The sequence below is a fragment of the Eutrigla gurnardus genome (assembly GCF_963514095.1).
Source record: "Eutrigla gurnardus genome assembly, chromosome: 18".
Taxonomy (NCBI): domain Eukaryota; kingdom Metazoa; phylum Chordata; class Actinopteri; order Perciformes; family Triglidae; genus Eutrigla; species Eutrigla gurnardus.
Genome location: NC_139929.1, coordinates 10,359,712 through 10,378,541, shown reverse-complemented (window position 1 = coordinate 10,378,541; position 18,830 = coordinate 10,359,712). Strand labels below are relative to the sequence as shown.

At 42.1% G+C, this 18,830-nt stretch overlaps 1 protein-coding gene across 1 annotated transcript; it reads right to left on the bottom strand.

Moving 5' to 3' along the window:
- Positions 1-2,993: 2,993 nt before the first annotated feature.
- LOC311029289 (caspase recruitment domain-containing protein 8-like) lies at positions 2,994-12,426 on the bottom strand. The gene is made up of 2 exons (XM_084034365.1): positions 12,246-12,426; positions 2,994-6,947 (listed from the first exon to the last, which is right to left on the bottom strand). Exon 2 carries the CDS (start codon positions 6,414-6,416, stop codon positions 4,443-4,445), a length of 1,974 nt encoding a protein of 657 aa, XP_083890491.1. The 5' UTR covers positions 6,417-6,947; positions 12,246-12,426; the 3' UTR covers positions 2,994-4,442.
- Between the last annotated feature and the right edge of the window lie 6,404 nt (positions 12,427-18,830).

Below are 18,830 nucleotides of genomic sequence, written 5' to 3'. Positions count from 1 at the left end.
CTATCCCCAGCAGAGAGGAACTATGATGTGGGGAACCGGGAGTTGCTGGCTGTCAAGGTTGCTCTGGAGGAATGGAGACACTGGCTAGAGGGGGCCAGCCTGCCGTTTCTTATCTGGACCGATCATAAGAACTTGGAGTATCTTAGGACGGCAAAGCGGCTCAACCCCAGGCAAGCAAGGTGGGCTCTCTTTTTCAACCGTTTTAATTTCACGCTGTCTTACCGGCCTGGTTCCAAGAACGTCAAGCCTGATGCGCTGTCCCGAGTATTCTCCCCGGAGATAGAAGAGTCTGATCCTGTCACTATTCTGCCCCCCTCTTGCGTCGTCGGTGCCTTTACATGGGCCATAGAGACGCAAGTGAGGGAGGCGCTCCGAGGTTGTGCCATCCCAGATGGTGTTCCCCCAAACCGCTTGTTTGTGCCAGTGTCTCTCCGCTCCCAGGTCATCCACTGGGGACATTCTTTCTCCTTCGCCTGCCACCCAGGGGTGAGAAGAACCCTTTCTGTGCTCCGTCAACGGTTCTGGTGGCCTTCTATGGAGAGGGAAGTAGCGGAGTATGTGGCTGCCTGTCCGGTATGTGCTCGCTGTAAGTCCTCCCGTCGTCCAGCCCCCGGTCTGCTCCATCCTCTTCCCGTGCCGCATCGACCCTGGTCAGACATCTCTGTGGATTTTGTCACGGGGCTGCCACCCTCTGAAGGTAACACCACTGTCCTCACAGTGGTGGATCGTTTTTCTAAGATGGCTCATTTTATTCCTATGTCTAAATTACCCTCGGCCAAGGAGACAGCCGAGGCCATGCTACATCACGTGTTCCGGATCCATGGTTTCCCCAGAGATGTGGTGTCTGATCGGGGCCCCCAATTCACAGCGCAGTTCTGGCAGCTTTCTGCACCCTTATTGGAGCATCTGTCAGCCTGTCATCGGGACATCATCCACAGTCTAATGGACAGACTGAGCGGCTGAACCAGGAGTTGGAGACAAGTCTTTGTTGTTTGGCTTCCCACAATCCTTCCTCATGGAGCAAACAACTAACCTGGGTTGAGTATGCTCATAACTCCTTGCCATGCTCCTCCTCGGGTCTCTCGCCTTTTCAGTGCACCTATGGCTACCAACCACCACTGTTCCCTGCACTGGAGAAGGAGGTCAACGTGCCTTCGGCCCAGGCTCTGGTTCGCCGGTGCCGTCGTACCTGGGCTCGGGCCAGGAACACACTGCTTCGCAGCTCCAACCGGTACAAGAAGGCAGCAGACCGTCGCAGGATGCCAGCCCCAGCCTACGGTGTCGGCCAGAAGGTGTAGTTATCAACCAAGGACCTCCCTCTCCGGGTGACCTCCAGGAAGTTGGCTCCCAGATTCGTCGGCCCCTTTTCCATTTCCAAGGTCCTCAATCCTGTGGCAGTGAAGCTCAAGTTGCCCAGCACCATGCGAGCCCACCCAGCCTTCCACGTAAGCCAGGTGAAACCGGTGAAGGAGAGCGCCTTGGTCCCTGCCGTCCGGCCCCCGCCTCCCCCCCGTCTCATCAATGGTGGCCAAGTTTACACGGTTCGGAAGCTCCTGGCAGTGCGCCCTCGTGGCCGGGGGTTTCAGTACCTGGTGGACTGGGAGGGGTACGGTCCCGAGGAGCGCTCCTGGGTACCTGCGAGGAATATCGTGGATCACACCCTCCTTGAGGACTTCCACCAAGCCCATCCTGATGATCCTGGGCCGTCTGGAGCCGGCCGTAGAGGGGGGGGGGGGGGTACTGTCACGCCCCGTCGTGGTGTATAGTGGTTTGTCTGTCCTCCCAGTGTTTCTAGTCTCGTACTTCCTGTTTTATTTTGGTTACTCATTTGTTGTCTCGTTTCAGGTCCCTTAACTTCCTGCCCTCCTGTGTGATTGCCTACCCTGCCCTGATGTGCTGCACCTGGGTCTCATTATCTCCCTCCCCCCCCCCAGAGTATTTAGTCTGTGTGTGCTTTTCCTCTTGTTGCCAGTTCGTCTTGTCCCTTGTGTCAGCGTTCCAGCGATTTCTGTAGAGTTTTTTTCTTGTGAGCCTTCCCAGTGTGACCGGTTTTTGCCTTTTTGACTTTGCCTTAGCCTGTTGGATTTTGTACCTTTGCCTTTGTGGACTGAACACCCGTGTACCGACCTCTGCTGTAATTAAAACCATTTTTCGGATTCATCTCGAGTCGAGCCTGCCTTCTTGGGTCCTACCTGTGTTCGTTACACATCCTACAAATGTGAGGATTTCATGTCTCCTTGTCATACATGATAGTAGACTTTTACTATATTTGGGTCACTGCAAGTTATACTTATTTTCATTTTAAATGAATCTGATGGATCTTCTTCAATGTAATCGACTAATTCTGTCTATAAAAGTTGGTCAGTTTATCTGACCAACAGCCCAAAATATAAGGATATTTAATCAGTTAACAAATATTGAGTGTTCCTTCAAACAAAGCCGTGGTGAAAAACGTACTTAAAGTATTAAAAGTAGAACCTGTGACTGTACTCGAGGTGGAGCTCATTTTTTACCAGTTCATTAATTTTTCATTATGGATCTATTTGCTGATTATACCGTCCATTAATTATTTTTCCTTATAACAAGACATTTGAGTAACGTTAAGGAAATTAACCTGTATGTAACTTATACAACAAAATAAAACTGCCAATCTGGTACGTTATGCTAATAGCACTCGTAAGACGGCTAACGTTAGTAACTAGCGGCTCTAATAATAGGCCTAAACAGGAGGACAGCAGCACTTAATTAAGGGGGAATCCTCGCGGCTCGTTTGGCTCATCAACGTTCTGTTTTCCCTAGTGATGGGCAAAGGGAAGCTTCGAAACAGTTTGAAGCGTTGTTTCAGTCTGTGTTGAAGCCTTGAAACGAATATGAAACCTGACTCTACAGTGGCATCTAGTGGGCACTTCTGTGAACTACATGCTCTGGCCAAAGAAAACTCCTAAATATGTGCCACTATGAAATGAGCCGGTCTTAGGTTTCCTTAAGTTAAGTAGAATACAGGTTGAATACAAATAAATGACACATTGTTATATGCAATACAATAATCAAAGATTTTTATTCAAAAATAATATTTGTTCAGCTCTTTTTGAGCTGAGTCCGTGTCTTTTTTTGGATGACACTTCCCCTGCTTTTGAAAAAATCCTTTCACAGGGTACACTTGTTGCAGGGACACTTAAAAATGTCTTAGTCAGTTGGTACAAATTAGGGAAGACAGCACGTCGCTCTTGCCAGTATTTCGAAGGATCTGCCCGTCTTGGAATAGCCGTTCCGAAACAGAGGCGTTCCTTCAATCACTGAACTACAGTCACGTGACATGGGCGTTTCAGAACCGCTTTTCGGCACAACATTTCGAAACGTTTCGATCCGGGACTTCAGAGACGCGCCGACACGCCCGTTTCGGAAGTTACATCACTAGTTTTCCCCCGTCGCCATGGCAAAGCGTCCCCTCGACAGTGCGTAGGCGTATAGCCCCGTTCACATACGTCGCTACTCGCCCGTCACTCGCTTTCTCGCTGAATTCTACTCGCTGGCAAAAAAAATTAATTGCCGCCGCCGGCTAGTTCAAGCGGCAACTCTCTGTGGAACTTTCTGTTGACGTCAACTGTCAATCATCTCTATTCTACATTCTGATTGGTACTCGCTTCACTCGCATCGCAGAAAGTTAAAGTTATTTTCTCTCCGTCCCCGCCCACATCACATCGCCTGTCCTGGACACATTCCTCTAGAACACATTCACATTCATTGACAGTTGTCGCTCAGAGATGGATGAGTGGAGACGTAGATAGATAGATAAGCTTTAGTCAAAACCAAAACACCAAGGAAGGCTGAGGAATAGTCACTTATATTAATAATAAAAATAACAATAATAATAGTCATAATAAACTAATAATAGTATAAAGACTCAGCACTGTGGTTTAGTCATTTTTGTTTTCATCTTTTCTTGAATGCTTAAACTCCTCAACCCCATTTAGTATGTCAACATTTGTATCAGTACCAGCAGTTTGTAAGAAATTGGTCAGTATTTGATATGTCATATTTTGGTTCTCAAAATTCACCAAATTGATGCATTAAAATGAAATTATTAGGAAACGGTTTGATACAAGCTGCAGAACAAAATCGCAACCAAATAGAAGTATTTAATCTTCTAAATGTCACATTAAAAGAGGCATCATCAGTAAACAGAAACTCATGTCAGCCAGCAGATGGCTCTCAACCTCTTCTAAGTTTCCTGTCATGTTCTGTACAAACAGATCAGGGAGATTCCCAGAAGCACTTGAACTAGTTCACACACCATCATCAACAGGAAATCCAATGACATTAGCTCAACAGTACACTAAAAAGATAAACACACTTTTATGAATAAACTGGGCAACAGTGTGCAGGATCTCTTGCTTAAAAAAACCCTGTATGAACTGCAAGCATCGCCTGTTTGTTTAGCTTCACATCAACTCAAGATGTTCACAGAGGAAGGGGTCGGCCTCACAGAGGAACTCAATCATCTCTGAACTAGCAGCTTCGCCTTTCTTCCTCACCGTGTCGATAACAAAACGTGCTTTGTCTCTTTTGCTTTGCATCTCGTCCGCCGACTCCCTCTCAGAATCCGACATCACCGCTTTCTCAAACAGTTTGTCCAGCAGACTTTTGAGAACAGGTCCTGATATCCCATCGACGAAGCTGCTCCGTATGCCAAACAGCCTCTCGTTAGGCGGGAGATTCAGAGCGCTCGCCACACGGCACCTCTTGACACCTGTGGATGAAAGACAAACTCTTCTTTCCCAGACACTGTGGGAGCTGTTGGTGTCTCTCAAAATCAGCTTAATATGTTTCAGCGTTGTTTCCCAAATCACCTGGAATGACGGGAAGAAGTTGTCATAGTCGTCACAGTCAAACTCTGCTTCTGTGGGTTGAACTAAAACCGAGTCGTCTTCAGGACAAGTGGACAGAGTGTATTCCTGCTTGGGGTGTAGTTTACAGTGTGGGGACGTCTCTATGTAGCGCTCATCTCCATCTAACTTCTTTCTGAATCGCAGCACGTCCCGGAGCACCACGTTCCTCGGTAGCAACAACACATTGAGGAGGGATTCAGGATCAGGACCATCTGGAGGCCTGTAGAACAGCAGAACCAGCGCTCGGACCGGGTCAGGTGGCGAGTCTTCATCCTTGACATTACCGAAACCAGAAAACCCATTGATGTTTATGACAACGTGAGATTCTGTTACCTTGTGAGGACTGATAAACTCAACGCCGTCATCGGTCACATGAGCGACTGACAGGAAATTACATCCGCCGGTGGAGCTGATCTCACAGTGTGGGAGATGAAGCCAGCACACAGACTGCTGCACACATTTGATGTCAAACAGGGGTCCTGCAGGCTTCTTGTGATGCTGGTCCAGTAGTCTCCTGTCCCAAGGGACAGTCCTGTAGACCACGTCCCCTCCTCCTTCCATGTGAAACACCAAGCCTGTCACACTGCACAGGTACAGGCCTGGGCAGGAGCACTGGAACAGGTAGGTTTCATCATTTTCATCAGCAGCCATATCAGGTGTAAACTCCTCATATGTGGTTTTTAACAGCATGTCAGGTAAGCTTTCAGTTGATCTAAAGGTCTTGCTCTCTTCAGAGGTTGTTCGACTCAGTGAAGGCATGCTGTGAGAACGAGGCGGGCAGCGGGAATCTCTCCTGGGTGGATCTCCCAGCAGGGTGTTTGTGACTAAGTAGTTCATAGCTTTAACAGGTACATCCACTTCCAACAGGACATCACTACACGCCCCTGGATCTCCGTCAGACTGCACAGAACAGAGCTCAAATCCATCTGGTGGTATGCTCCCTTCAGGGCAGACAGTTGAATCCTGGATGATCGTGGGTTTGCCTTGTGGACATGGAGGTCCAGCAACAGCTGGAATAATGAATTGAGAGCAGATGGGTGTAGCAGAGTCTGAATCACCACTAGTGGAGAGTTGAAGGGTGGGAGGACCAGCTGTTGCATTCAGCTCCATTTCCAGGGTTTTATCAGACTCTGCTGCAGAGGAGAGGCTTGTTACCATTGCTCTTTCTGTGAGTGCACCAGGTGGAGGTTGATCTAACATGTAGGCAGGGGAATCAGTGGTCAAAGCATTAAAGGAATATTTCTTATATTTTGGGAAGATGGGGCTCCTGACTCGCTTCCGAGCAAGTGCAGAAGACATCTGTATGTCGGGAGGCTGACCCGGGTGAAAATATGCTATGTTAGATGAACCAAACTGATGATGCTTTGTCTCAGACGGAAGACTACTAGTCCCTGTCTCAGACAGAGCACCACCACGCGGCTCATAGTCCCTCTTAGACAGAGGACCACCAAGCAGCTCATCGTATGTCTCAGACGGAGGATGACCAAGCTGCTCATCGTCTGTCCCAGACAGGCCACAACCACTCATTGTATTTCTGGGACTGAAGAAGACAAAACTGCTGAAAGTGCTCCTTAGGCAGAGCCCCTGCTGTACCGGACTTGACTGGTACCGGAAGACACAAATTCACATAGTTCTCCTCAGACTGAGGACTTCCAAGCTGAGGCTGGCGAAATCGAGTTGAACGGCTTCGAAGGACTGGGGGGCTGGGCGACCTATCTCTGCAGATCCTGGACAGAGCTCTCCTGATCGCTCTGGCTGCCCTGCTGAAACACGATTCTTCTCTTTCTTCTCCTGTATGTCTCACAGCTGACGTCATTATAACGCGTTCTCAAGTGTCACAATCAGAATATCTGGAGCTGAATATCACTTGTTAGTCTTTTTGAGATGACGATAATTATGTTTTCCCTTGTTTTTAAGCTTCCTCTTCAGCCCCGGGAAAAATGCACTTCACATTGCTTTTTTCATGTCTCATCTTTTTCTTTTCACATGTATGATTATCTTTTAATCTCTTGATGTTTTTAAATGACGCCCATCCTGTTGTTTCTCCGGCTCTGCACCCTGAAATAAAATGACAAAAAATTTAAATCTCAAATTTTTCAGTTCATTTATTCAGCAGAATTTTTACAGATGTTTAACCACAAATGATAACCAGAATACATAATGCTGCAGGTAAATACTTTTACTCAACTTCTGTACAGTTTTGAGGTACTTTCTACTTCTCTACATCTATTTGATAACTTAAGTTTGTTGTTAATAAATCAATTCATACATTTTAATTCAATTGTTAAAACGAGCTCCATCTTTACCTGCTGCAACATCAAAATACAAATAAATCTTACATAAATCTATAAATATATATCTGAAAGGCAAAATCTCAATGTACTTATTTTGTATTTTGCTGCCAATACTACTTTTCCTTAAATACCATTTTGAATGCAGGACTTTTACCTAAGTAAAAGATTTGAATACTTCTTCCACCAGACATAACATTTTTAGTTAATATTAAGTCAAACCATTTTTAAAAAGTCGTACAGTGCGCTCAGAAGACCAACTGCTGTGGATGAGTTTTGCACTTGGAGACTTTTGATCGATTGCATGAAGCCTGGGCTGATGGTGTGTGGTGAGGCCTAGTCAGGCCTAGTCCTGAACAAAGACCTGTGAATACTCCTTGCTGTGACAAGCTGGATTCAACAGAAACAACAGAATCCCTTGAGCAATTTATTGCGGAAAGATATCAACTTGCCCGGATGGAAACTCCAGAAGCAAGCTTACCAAGTAATCCTACTGGAGTGAGGAAGAAGAAGGCTAAGAAAAAGTGGCAAGCTGTTGCAGCTGATGCCACCAAGCTGAAGCATGAAGCTGATGGGGTCATGGAGGTTGAGATCGGCCTCCTGAAGTCAATTAATGATAGACTTGCTAAACTGAATGTGTTGGAGGTTATGATGAAAGACTTAAATCAACTTAAAGCTAGCCTTGAATACAGTCAGTGGCAAATTGATGAACTGCTGAGTGACAACAGGAACCTAAAGAAATCTGTGCAGGATATGGAGAGCAGGGTGAATGTGCTTGAAAAGGAGAACAAGCGCCTGTCTATGAGGAACAACTTGGTTTTCTCAGGAATTGCAGAGGAGGACAGTGTTGATTGTGAAACTGTTGCGAAGACCTTCATGACTGAACAGCTGAAACTGCCAAGTGATGTGGTAAAAGATGTCACTTTTTAAACATAAGGAGCTTGTGAAAAGCCGAGGAAAACAACTTAAAGGCACAAAGCTTGGAGTAAATGACCAATTTCCCCATGAAATCATCAACAGGAGGAAGGTACTATACCCCATAATGAAAGAACACAGACTTAGAAATGATCGCGTCACTTTAGTGACAGACAAATTGTACATAAATAACCAACTGTATCGTGACCCCAAAACAACTCCCTGGTTATTCTGAGTTGGATGGATATCTGATGCAGGTCTTTAAACTATGGCAATTTCGACGATTCAAATTGGTTCTGTGAATTTAAAACTACCTAAGAAGGGATTACATATTGCACACATAAATGTTTGTAGTTTACCAAATAAAATGAACGAGATCTGTAACATGTTGAAAATCAATGATATGCATGTTCTAGCTATCACTGAGTCACATTTAGATAGCTCTATCACTGATGGGCAAGTCCATGTGGATGGGTATAATTTTATAAGAAAGGATAGGAATCGGAATGGTGGAGGTGTGGCAATGTATATTCAAAATCATCTGCCTTTTAAAAAGAGAGATGATCTAACAATTAATCACCTGGAGGCTGTATGGGTACAGATACATCTACCTTATCAAAAACCTCTAATAATTGGATGTGCATATCGACCCCCTTGCTCAAATGTGATCTATTTAGATGACTTATGTTCTAGTCTAGATAATGCAACTAATGATAATAAGGAAGTGTTTTTTTATGGGGGATCTGAATATAAATTGGTGTGATAACAAGAATAGCAATAAAACTAAATTATTGAGATTTACAGAGGGGTGTAATATGAAACAGATGGTTAGAAATGCAACAAGGTGTTCTATAAGGAATGGCATACGTACTGAGACATGCATTGATCTGATTTTTACCAGTGTACCACAACAGTGTTCAAGTGCGTGTGTGTTTCCTGTTGGTTGGTCTGACCACAATATTGTATCCATAACCAGAATATCTAAGATTCCAAAGAGACCACCTAGAATAATAGTAAAGAGGAGTTTTAAAAGATTTAATAGTGAGGAATTTAAGAGGGATTTGGCTGCATGTCCCTGGGAATTAATATTTTTAGAGGACAACTTAGATCATGCCTCTGAATGTTTTACTGAACACTTAACTGAAGTGATGAATCAGCATGCTCCAATTAGGAAACGGACTGTTAAAGCTTGTTCTGCTCCATGGATAGATGACGAACTTAACAAAGTTTTTATGGAAAGAAATGAGGCAAAAGCTACATTTTTAAAATCAAACTTAGAATCTGACCAACGGAAATTAAATTGTGGTAAAAAGGCCTCTTTTTATAGAAAAGCATTCATGAAGTGTGGAAATGATTAAAAAAAACATGGAATACAGTCAGAGGATTGTTTGGAACAAAGGTTGCACAGTATCCATCATTTGTTGAGGAGAATGGAAGAGTGATCACAAAGCCTGTTGATGTTGCCAATCATTATACTGTTTATTTTGAAAACAAAATCAACAGGCTAAGAAAAATGACAGATTTTTCCAGTTCTAAAGATAATCTCAATGATCTGATTGACAACAACATCATGCTAAGTAAAATGTGCTCTTTCTCCCTTTCCTTTGTACTGAAGAGGTTATCAAATTGCTGGAGTCACTTCCTGATGAGAAAGCTGCAGGCTATGATTTAATGGACAACAGGTTATTGAGGTATGCTGCACCGCAGATCGCTGCCCCCTTGAGGTATTTGTTTAATTGGTTAATTGACACTGGTCACTATCCTAGAGTATGGAAGAAAGCTAAGCTATGTCCAATTCCAAAAAATAGTAAAGAACCTGTCTCACCTGAGAACAGTCGGCCCATTAGTCTTTTACCTGCACTGAGTAAAATACTGGAAAGCATAATCAGTGGTCAGATCTGGTCATATATGGAAACTAATGATTTACTCTCTGCCAATCAACATGCAACTGCGACTGCTCTCATTGAGATGACAGATCAATGGCTAGAACAAATTGATTTGGGAAAATATGTTGGCGTACTATTTTTGGATTTTAGTGCAGCATTTGATTTGGTAGATCATAGTATATTATTGAAAAAGCTCCTTCATTATGGGTTCCAACAAACCGCTCTTGACTAGATTCATACTTATTTATCTGAAAGAACACAATCGTTTTTTATAAATGGATCATATTCTACTCCTCTGAATATACAGTGTGGCGTGCCTCAAGGTAGTTGTCTTGGGCCTCTCCTCTATCTGTTATATACAAATGATATTTCATATGCTCTAGTACGATCAAAAATGACAATTTTTGCGGATGATACTACTGTGTATGTACCGGGGTATTCATGTGTAGACATACAGACATCACTACAGCAAGACCTTGAAACAATTAAGGATTGGGCTGATATTAACAAACTCGTATTGAATGTAAAGAAAACAAAAGTAATGCTTATTGGTTCTGTGAGGAAGAAGCAAACTCTGCCCTGTTTACAGCTCATGACAAACGGTACAATGATGGAACAAATAGATGAGACTAGACTGTTAGGTGTTCAACTCGACAGTCATCTGTCTTGGACACCACACATATCTAATCTATGTAAGAAGCTGGTTCAGACTGCTGTTATGGTTGGTAGAATAGCCAAATATTTACCCACAAAAATATTAAGACAAGTGACCCAGGCTTTAATTGTCAGTCAGGTGAATTATTGTGCTGCCGTTTGGGGTAATGCTGGAGTGGGAGAAATAAGTAGAACCCAGGCTGCACAAAATAAGGCTGCAAGAATTATTCTTAGATGTCCAAATGATACCCCTATTGAAGAGCGATACAAAAAACTAGAGTGGTCATATATCAGGGATATAATAGCTAGAAATGTTCTTAAATTATTTTATAACTTACATGTTAAAAAGATGCCAAAACCGTTGATAAGCAGATTCCAGCAGGTAAAAGACAGACATTTAGTTAGCACAAGAGCAGCTAGCACAAGTGATTATGTTTCACCCAGGACTAGGCTTGTAACTGGTAAAAGGATGTTTTGTTTTCGGGCTGTAAAGCTATGGAATTGTTTACCTGATCTCACTAGGAATTTACCAGAAAAACATTTTAAACAAAACATTAGGGGTATTTTCTAAGAAGTATTTGAACTCTTTTATTGTAATTGCATGACTGTGATTGAGGGTATAGTTTTTATGTAATATTATCTGTATAAGTTTTGTTTTGTGTGTATAATGCCATTCATGTGTTGTAATGTATGTTTTTTGGTTTGTGTCTGTTCTATATTGTGTTTCAGTTATACTGTATTGTGTTTGTATTGTATTCTGTAATGTTTTTATGCTATGGACTATTGGAAGAATAGCCCAATTGGGCTAAAAGAGATCCAAATAAAAAAAAAAAAAAAAAAAATCTGGGTCAGAGAAGGTTAAAGAAGAAAAAAAAAACAATCAACAAGCAATTAAATGGTAAAAATATATATAAAAAATTCAATTAATGCAGAATTATTCAAATTTCCACCCAATTAACAGCATTAATAAAAAATACTCAAAATAAAAGGTCAACGGCAGGTTAATTTCATTTTAAAGTATAAAATTATTAGCATAAAAATGTACTTTAAGTTCTTAAAGTAAAAAGATTTGTCAGAATGGTCCATTTCAGAATTATATATATATATATATATATATATATATATATATATATATATATATATATATATATATATATATATATATATATATACATATATATATATATATATATATATATATATATATATATATACATATATATATATATATTACATTTGAATTATTGATGCATTCATGTGTTAATTTAATGTTGCAGCCGGTAAAGGTGGAGCTCAGCATCAATACACGTAAATCGTAATTTATATTATTACATCCAAATGTATTTGTTGATACAATTTGATGTATGATTAATCTGAATCTGCAAAGTAACAAAATAGAAAACAAATGTAGTGGAGTAGAAGTATGAAGTAGCAGAAAAGGGAAATACTCAAGTAAAGTACATATACTTCAAATTGTACTTAAGTTCAGCACTACATATATTTAGAATAAACCAAACATCCTCATAAATGCACTTCATAAAAACGTTATTTCTCACAATGGCTAATGATAAGTTTGAGCTATTAATGCAGATAGTTTGTCTCAGACTTACCGGTGAGCTGCACAATGAGTTCAACCTTCAACATTAAAAGAAAAAAAATAAATTAAAATGTCAGAGATGGTTGGTGAGTCTGCGTTTTCTTCCTCTTCCTGATTTGTTCTCAACTGTTAAGAGGGGCACACCCAAGTCACAACTCTCCCACAAAGGTCATCAGATATACATAAAAAAAAGTAGAAATGCACCATGGATCTATCAGAACGATTTATTAGTGATGGGCAAAGGGAAGCTTCGAAACAGTTCGAAGCGATGTTTCAGTATGTGTTGAAGCCTTGAAACGAATATGAAACCTGACTCTACAGTGGCATCTAGTGGCCACTTATGTGAACTACATGCCCTGGCCAAAGAAAACTCCTAAATATGTGCCACTATGAAATGAGCCGGTCTTAGGTTTCCTCAATTTAAGTAGAATACAGGTTGAATTAAAGAAACATTATTAAAAATAAATAAATAAATGACACATTGTAATATGCAATACAATAAAAGATTTGTATTCAAAAATAATATTTGTTCAGCTCTTTTTGAGCTGAGTCCGTTTCTTTTTTTGGATGACACTTCCCCTGCTTTTGAAAAAATCCTTTCACAGGGTACACTTGTTGCAGGGACACTTAAACATTTCTTAGTCAGTTGGTACAAATTAGGGAAGACAGCACGTCGCTCTTGCCAGTATTTCAAAGGATCTGCCCGTCTTGGAATAGCCGTTTTGAAACAGAGGCGTTCCTTCAATCGCTGAACTACAGTCACGTGACATGGGCGTTTCAGAACCGCTTTTCGGCACAACATTTCAAACGTTTCGATCCGGGACTTCAGAGACGCGCCGACACGCCCGTTTCGGAAGTCACATCACTAGTTTTCCCCGTCGCCATGGCAAAGCGTCCCCTCGACAGTGCGTAGGCGTATAGCCCCGTTCACATACGTCGCTACTCGCCCGTCACTCGCTTTCTCGCTGAATTCTACTCGCTGGCAAAAAAAAATGAATTGCCGCCGCCGGCTAGTTCAAGCGGCAACTCTCTGTGGAACTTACTGTTGACGTCAACTGTCAATCATCTCTATTCTACATTCTGATTGGTACTCGCTTCACTCGCATCGCAGAAAGTTAAAGTTATTAGGCTCGTTCGGGATGGTCTTGGCTTGACTTGACTTGACTTATCACGCCGACGAGAGCTGCAGGTGTCTGAGGGGGCGGGCTCTAAAAGAGACGGCAGGCAAACGCCGTCAAGTCGGACAACAAAGTCAACGTGACTATGTTGCTCAAGCGATAGAATACAGCAGCAAACCAAAGAGGATATGTTTTATATATATATAAAACATATATATTACACACACACACACACACACATACATATATACATAAATACATACACACACACACACACACACACACACACACACACACACGCAAGGCAACATGTGGAAGGCATTATTTTTTCCAGTATATTTGTATTATCATTCTATGTTAGTATTAACCAGACCTCACATATAATAGGCCTACTCACAACACAATGCACGGAACTTTAGATCAAGCCATGAGATCAATGCGACCAAAATAAAAAGTATCATTTCACCACAAGGTGGCCGCCGAGTGCGGACCTGAACACACGTCATTGAACTTTTAACCAATGAGAACCATTCCGCTGTAGCGGAGGTGTGGACAAGCCAGTTGCAGCCACCGTTCACCGCGCTGCCAAGCGCCGCAAGAAGCGGCTCTTAAAAACTTGTTCTCGCGATGTTTTGGGTCACGTGATATGGTCGCGACCCTGTGACGTCTATGCAGTCGGCTGCTAAGTCGGACACAAATTCTAGCCATCATGCATCGCTTTCAACCCACAATACATCACGTTAGGTGGCGCGCTGCAGGCGGCTACATCAAGTCGAACGAGCCTACTTTCTCTCCGTCCCCGCCCACATCACATCGCCTGTCCTGGACACATTCCGCTAGAACACATTCACATTCATTGACAGTTGTCGCTCAGAGATGGGCGAGTGGAGACGTATGTGAACGAGGCTTTAGTCAAAACCAAAACACCAAGGAAGGCTGAGGAATAGTCACTTATATTAATAATAAAAATAACAATAATAATAGTCATAATAAACTAATAGTATAAAGGCTCAGCACTGTGTTTTAGTCATTTTTGTTTTCATCTTTTCTTGAATGCTTAAACTCCTCAACCCCATTTAGTATGTCAACATTTGTATCAGTACCAGCAGTTTGTAAGAAATTGGTCAGTATTTGATATGTCATATTTTGGTTCTCAAAATTCACCAAATTGATGCATTAAAATGAAATTATTAGGAAACGGTTTGATACAAGCTGCAGAACAAAATCGCAACCAAATAGAAGTATTTAATCTCCTAAATGTCACATTAAAAGAGGCATCATCAGTAAACAGAAACTCAAGTCAGCCAGCAGATGGCTCTCAACCTCTTCTAAGTTTCCTGTCATGTTCTGTACAAACAGATCAGGGAGATTCCCAGAAGCACTTGAACTAGTTCACACACCATCATCAACAGGAAATCCAATGACATTAGCTCAACAGTACACTAAAAAGATAAACACACTTTTATGAATAAACGGGGCAACAGTGTGCAGGATCTCTTGCTTAAAAAAACCCCTGTATGAACTGCAAGCATCGCCTGTTTGTTTAGCTTCACATCAACTCAAGATGTTCACAGAGGAAGGGGTCGGCCTCACAGAGGAACTCAATCATCTCTGAACTAGCAGCTTCGCCTTTCTTCCTCACCGTGTCGATAATAAAGCGTGCTTTGTCTCTTTTGCTTTGCATCTCGTCCGCCGACTCCCTCTCAGAATCCGACATCACCGCTTTCTCAAACAGTTTGTCCAGCAGACTTTTGAGAACAGGTCCTGATATCCCATCGACGAAGCTGCTCCGTATGCCAAACAGCCTCTCGTTAGGCGGGAGATTCAGAGCGCTCGCCACACGGCACCTCTTGACACCTGTGAATGAAAGACAAACTCTTCTTTCCCAGACACTGTGGGAGCTGTTGGTGTCTCTCAAAATCAGCTTAATATGTTTCAGCGTTGTTTCCCAAATCACCTGGAATGACGGGAAGAAGTTGTCATAGTCGTCACAGTCAAACTCTGCTTCTGTGGGTTGAACTAAAACCGAGTCGTCTTCGGGACAAGTGGACAGAGTGTATTCCTGCTTGGGGTGTAGTTTACAGTGTGGGGACGTCTCTATGTAGCGCTCATCTCCATCTAACTTCTTCCTGAATCGCAGCACGTCCCGGAGCACCACGTTCCTCGGTAGCAACAACACATTGAGGAGGGATTCAGGATCAGGACCATCTGGAGGCCTGTAGAACAGCAGAACCAGCGCTCGGACCGGGTCAGGTGGTGAGTCTTCATCCTTGACATTACCGAAACCAGAAAACCCATTGATGTTTATGACAACGTGAGATTCTGTTACCTTGTGAGGACTGACAAACTCAACGCCGTCATCGGTCACATGAGCGACTGACAGGAAATCACATCCGCCGGTGGAGCTGATCTCACAGTGTGGGAGATGAAGCCAGCACACAGACTGCTGCACACATTTGAGGTCAAAAAGGGGTCCTGCAGGCTTCTTGTGATGCTGGTCCAGTAGTCTCCTGTCCCAAGGGACAGTCCTGTAGACCACGTCCCCTCCTCCTTCCATGTGAAACACCAAGCCTGTCACACTGCACAGGTACAGGCCTGGGCAGGAGCACTGGAACAGGTAGGTTTCATCGTTTTCATCAGCAGCCATATCAGGTGTAAACTCCTCATATGCGGTTTTTAACAGCATGTCAGGTAAGCTTTCAGTTGATCTAAAGGTCTTGCTCTCTTCAGAGGTTGTTCGACTCAGTGAAGGCATGCTGTGAGAACGAGGCGGGCAGCGGGAATTTCTCCTGGGTGGATCTCCCGGCAGGGTGTTTGTGACTAAGTAGTTCATAGCTTTTACAGGTACGTCCACTTCCAACAGGGCATCACTACACGCCCCTGGATCTCCGTCAGACTGCACAGAACAGAGCTCAAATCCATCTGGTGGTATGCTCCCTTCAGGGCAGACAGTTGAATCCTGGATGATCGTGGGTTTGCCTTGTGGACATGGAGGTCCAGCAACAGCTGGAATAATGAATTGAGAGCAGATGGGTGTAGCAGAGTCTGAATCACCACTAGTGGAGAGTTGAAGGGTGGGAGGACCAGCTGTTGCATTCAGCTCCATTTCCAGGGTTTTATCAGACTCTGCTGCAGAGGAGAGGCTTGTTACCGTTGCTCTTTCTGTGAGCGCACCAGGTGGAGGTTGATCTAACATGTAGGCAAGGGAATCAGTGGTCAAAGCATTAAAGGAATATTTCTTATATTTTTTCAGTTTTGGGAAGAAGGGGCTCCTGGTTCGCTTCCCAGCAAGTGCAGAAGACATCTGTATGTCGGAATGCTGACCCGGGTCAAAATATGCTGTGTTAGATGAACCAAACTGATGATGCTTTGTCTCAGACGGAAGACTACTAGTCCACTCATCGTCTGTCTCAAACAGAGCACCACCACGTGGCTCATAGTCCCTCTTAGACAGAGGACCACCAAGCAGCTCATCGTATGTCTCGCACGGAGAACGACCAAGCTCCTCACAGTTCTCCTTAGACAGAGGACAACCAACCCACTCATCGTCTGTGTCAGACAGAGCATCATCACACGGCTCATCGTATTTCTGGGGCTGAAGAAGAAAAAACTGCTTATAGTGCTCCACAGACAGGCCACCACCACGCATCTCACTGTATTTCTGGGGCTGAAGAAGACACATATTCACATAGTTCCCCTCAGACTGAGGACTTCCAAGCTCAGGCTGACGACTTCGAGTTGGAAGGATTCCAAGGACTGGGGAGCGGGGCGAACTATCTCTGCAGATCCTGGACAGAGCTCTCCTGATCGCTCTGGCTGCCCTGCTGAAACACGATTCTTCTCTTTCTTCTCCTGTATGTCTCACAGCTGACGTCATTATAACGCGTTCTCAAGTGTCACAATCAGAATATCTGGAGCTGAATATCACTTGTTAGTCTTTTTGAGATGACGATAATGATGTTTTCTCTTGTTTTTAAGCTTCCTCTTCAGCCCCGGGAAATATGAACTTCACATTGCTTTTTTCATGTCTCATCTTTTTCTTTTCACATGTATGATTATCTTTTAATCTCTTGATGTTTTTAAATGACGCCCATCCTGTTGTTTCTCCGGCTCTGCACCCTGAAATAAAATGACAAAAAATGTAAATCTCTAATCTTTCAGTTCATTTATTCAACAGAATTTTTACAGATGTTTAACCACAAATGATAACCAATATTCTAGAATACACAATGCTGCAGGTAAATACTTTTACTCAACTTCTGTACAGGCAGTGAGGTTGAGGTACTTATATTTGCATTTGATGCAGCTTTCTACTTCTCTACATCTATTTAATAACTTAAGTTCGTTGTTAATAAATCAATTCATACATTTTAATTCAATTGTTAAAACGAGCTCCATCTTTACCTGCTGCGACATCAAAATACAAATAAATCTTACATAAATCTATAAATATATATCTGAAAGGCAAAATCTCAACGTACTTATTTTGTATTTTGCTGCCAATACTTTTCCTTAAATACCATTTTGAATGCAGGACTTTTACTGAAGTAAAAGATTTGAATACTTCTTCATCACCGTTTTCTTTTCACTTTGCCCAAGACTAATAAAGAAAATAAGTTATATATATAGGTCCATTTAAAAAACGAACAACGACAAATGTTTTTATTTAAGTATAAGTTGTACAACTATGAGATAAAAAACAAAAAAAGAAAATCTTGTGTTTTCAATCTGTAATTGTCATTTATTTGTAAAATGAAAAAAACATTTTTGTCATGTGTGATTCATGATGGACTTCTAATTTAACCTTTTTTTGTATAACAAATCTTCAATTAGGAATCTTACAAAAATATTTTCCTCTCTCAAGATTAAGAAAGTAAAAGATTTGAATACTTCTTCCACCAGACATAACTCTTCAGCTCAGTTCTGTTAAAAGGAAAAAAGCGAGAGGAAGCTTCAAAACCAACGCAGCCATGACAGGAAATTAATCTGGGTCAGAGAAGGTTAAAGAAGCAAAAAAAACCCAATCAACAAGCAATTAAATGGTAAAAATATATTAAAAAAATAAAAATAAATTAATGCAGAATTATTCAAATGTCCACCCAATTAACAGCATTAATAACCAATATTCTAAAAGGTCAACGGCAGGTTAATTTTATTTTAAAGTATAAAAGTATTAGCATAAAAATGTACTTTAAGTTCTAAAAGTTAAAAGATTTGTCAGAATGGTCCATTTCAGAATTATACATATATATTACATTTGAATTATTGATGCATTCATGTGTTAATTTAATGTTGCAGCCGGTAAAGGTGGAGCTCAGCATCAATACACGTAAATCGTAATTTATATTATTACATCCAAATGTATTTGTTGATACAATTTGATGTATGATTAATCTGAATCTGCAAAGTAACAAAATAGAAAACAAATGTAGTGGAGTAGAAGTATGAAGTAGCAGAAAAGGGAAATACTCAAGTAAAGT

Excerpts from the sequence above, each read along its gene's own strand:
- LOC311029289 (XM_084034365.1), bottom strand. The coding sequence starts at position 6,416 with ATGAGTGGTTGTGGCCTGTCTGGGACAGACGATGAGCAGCTTGGTCAT.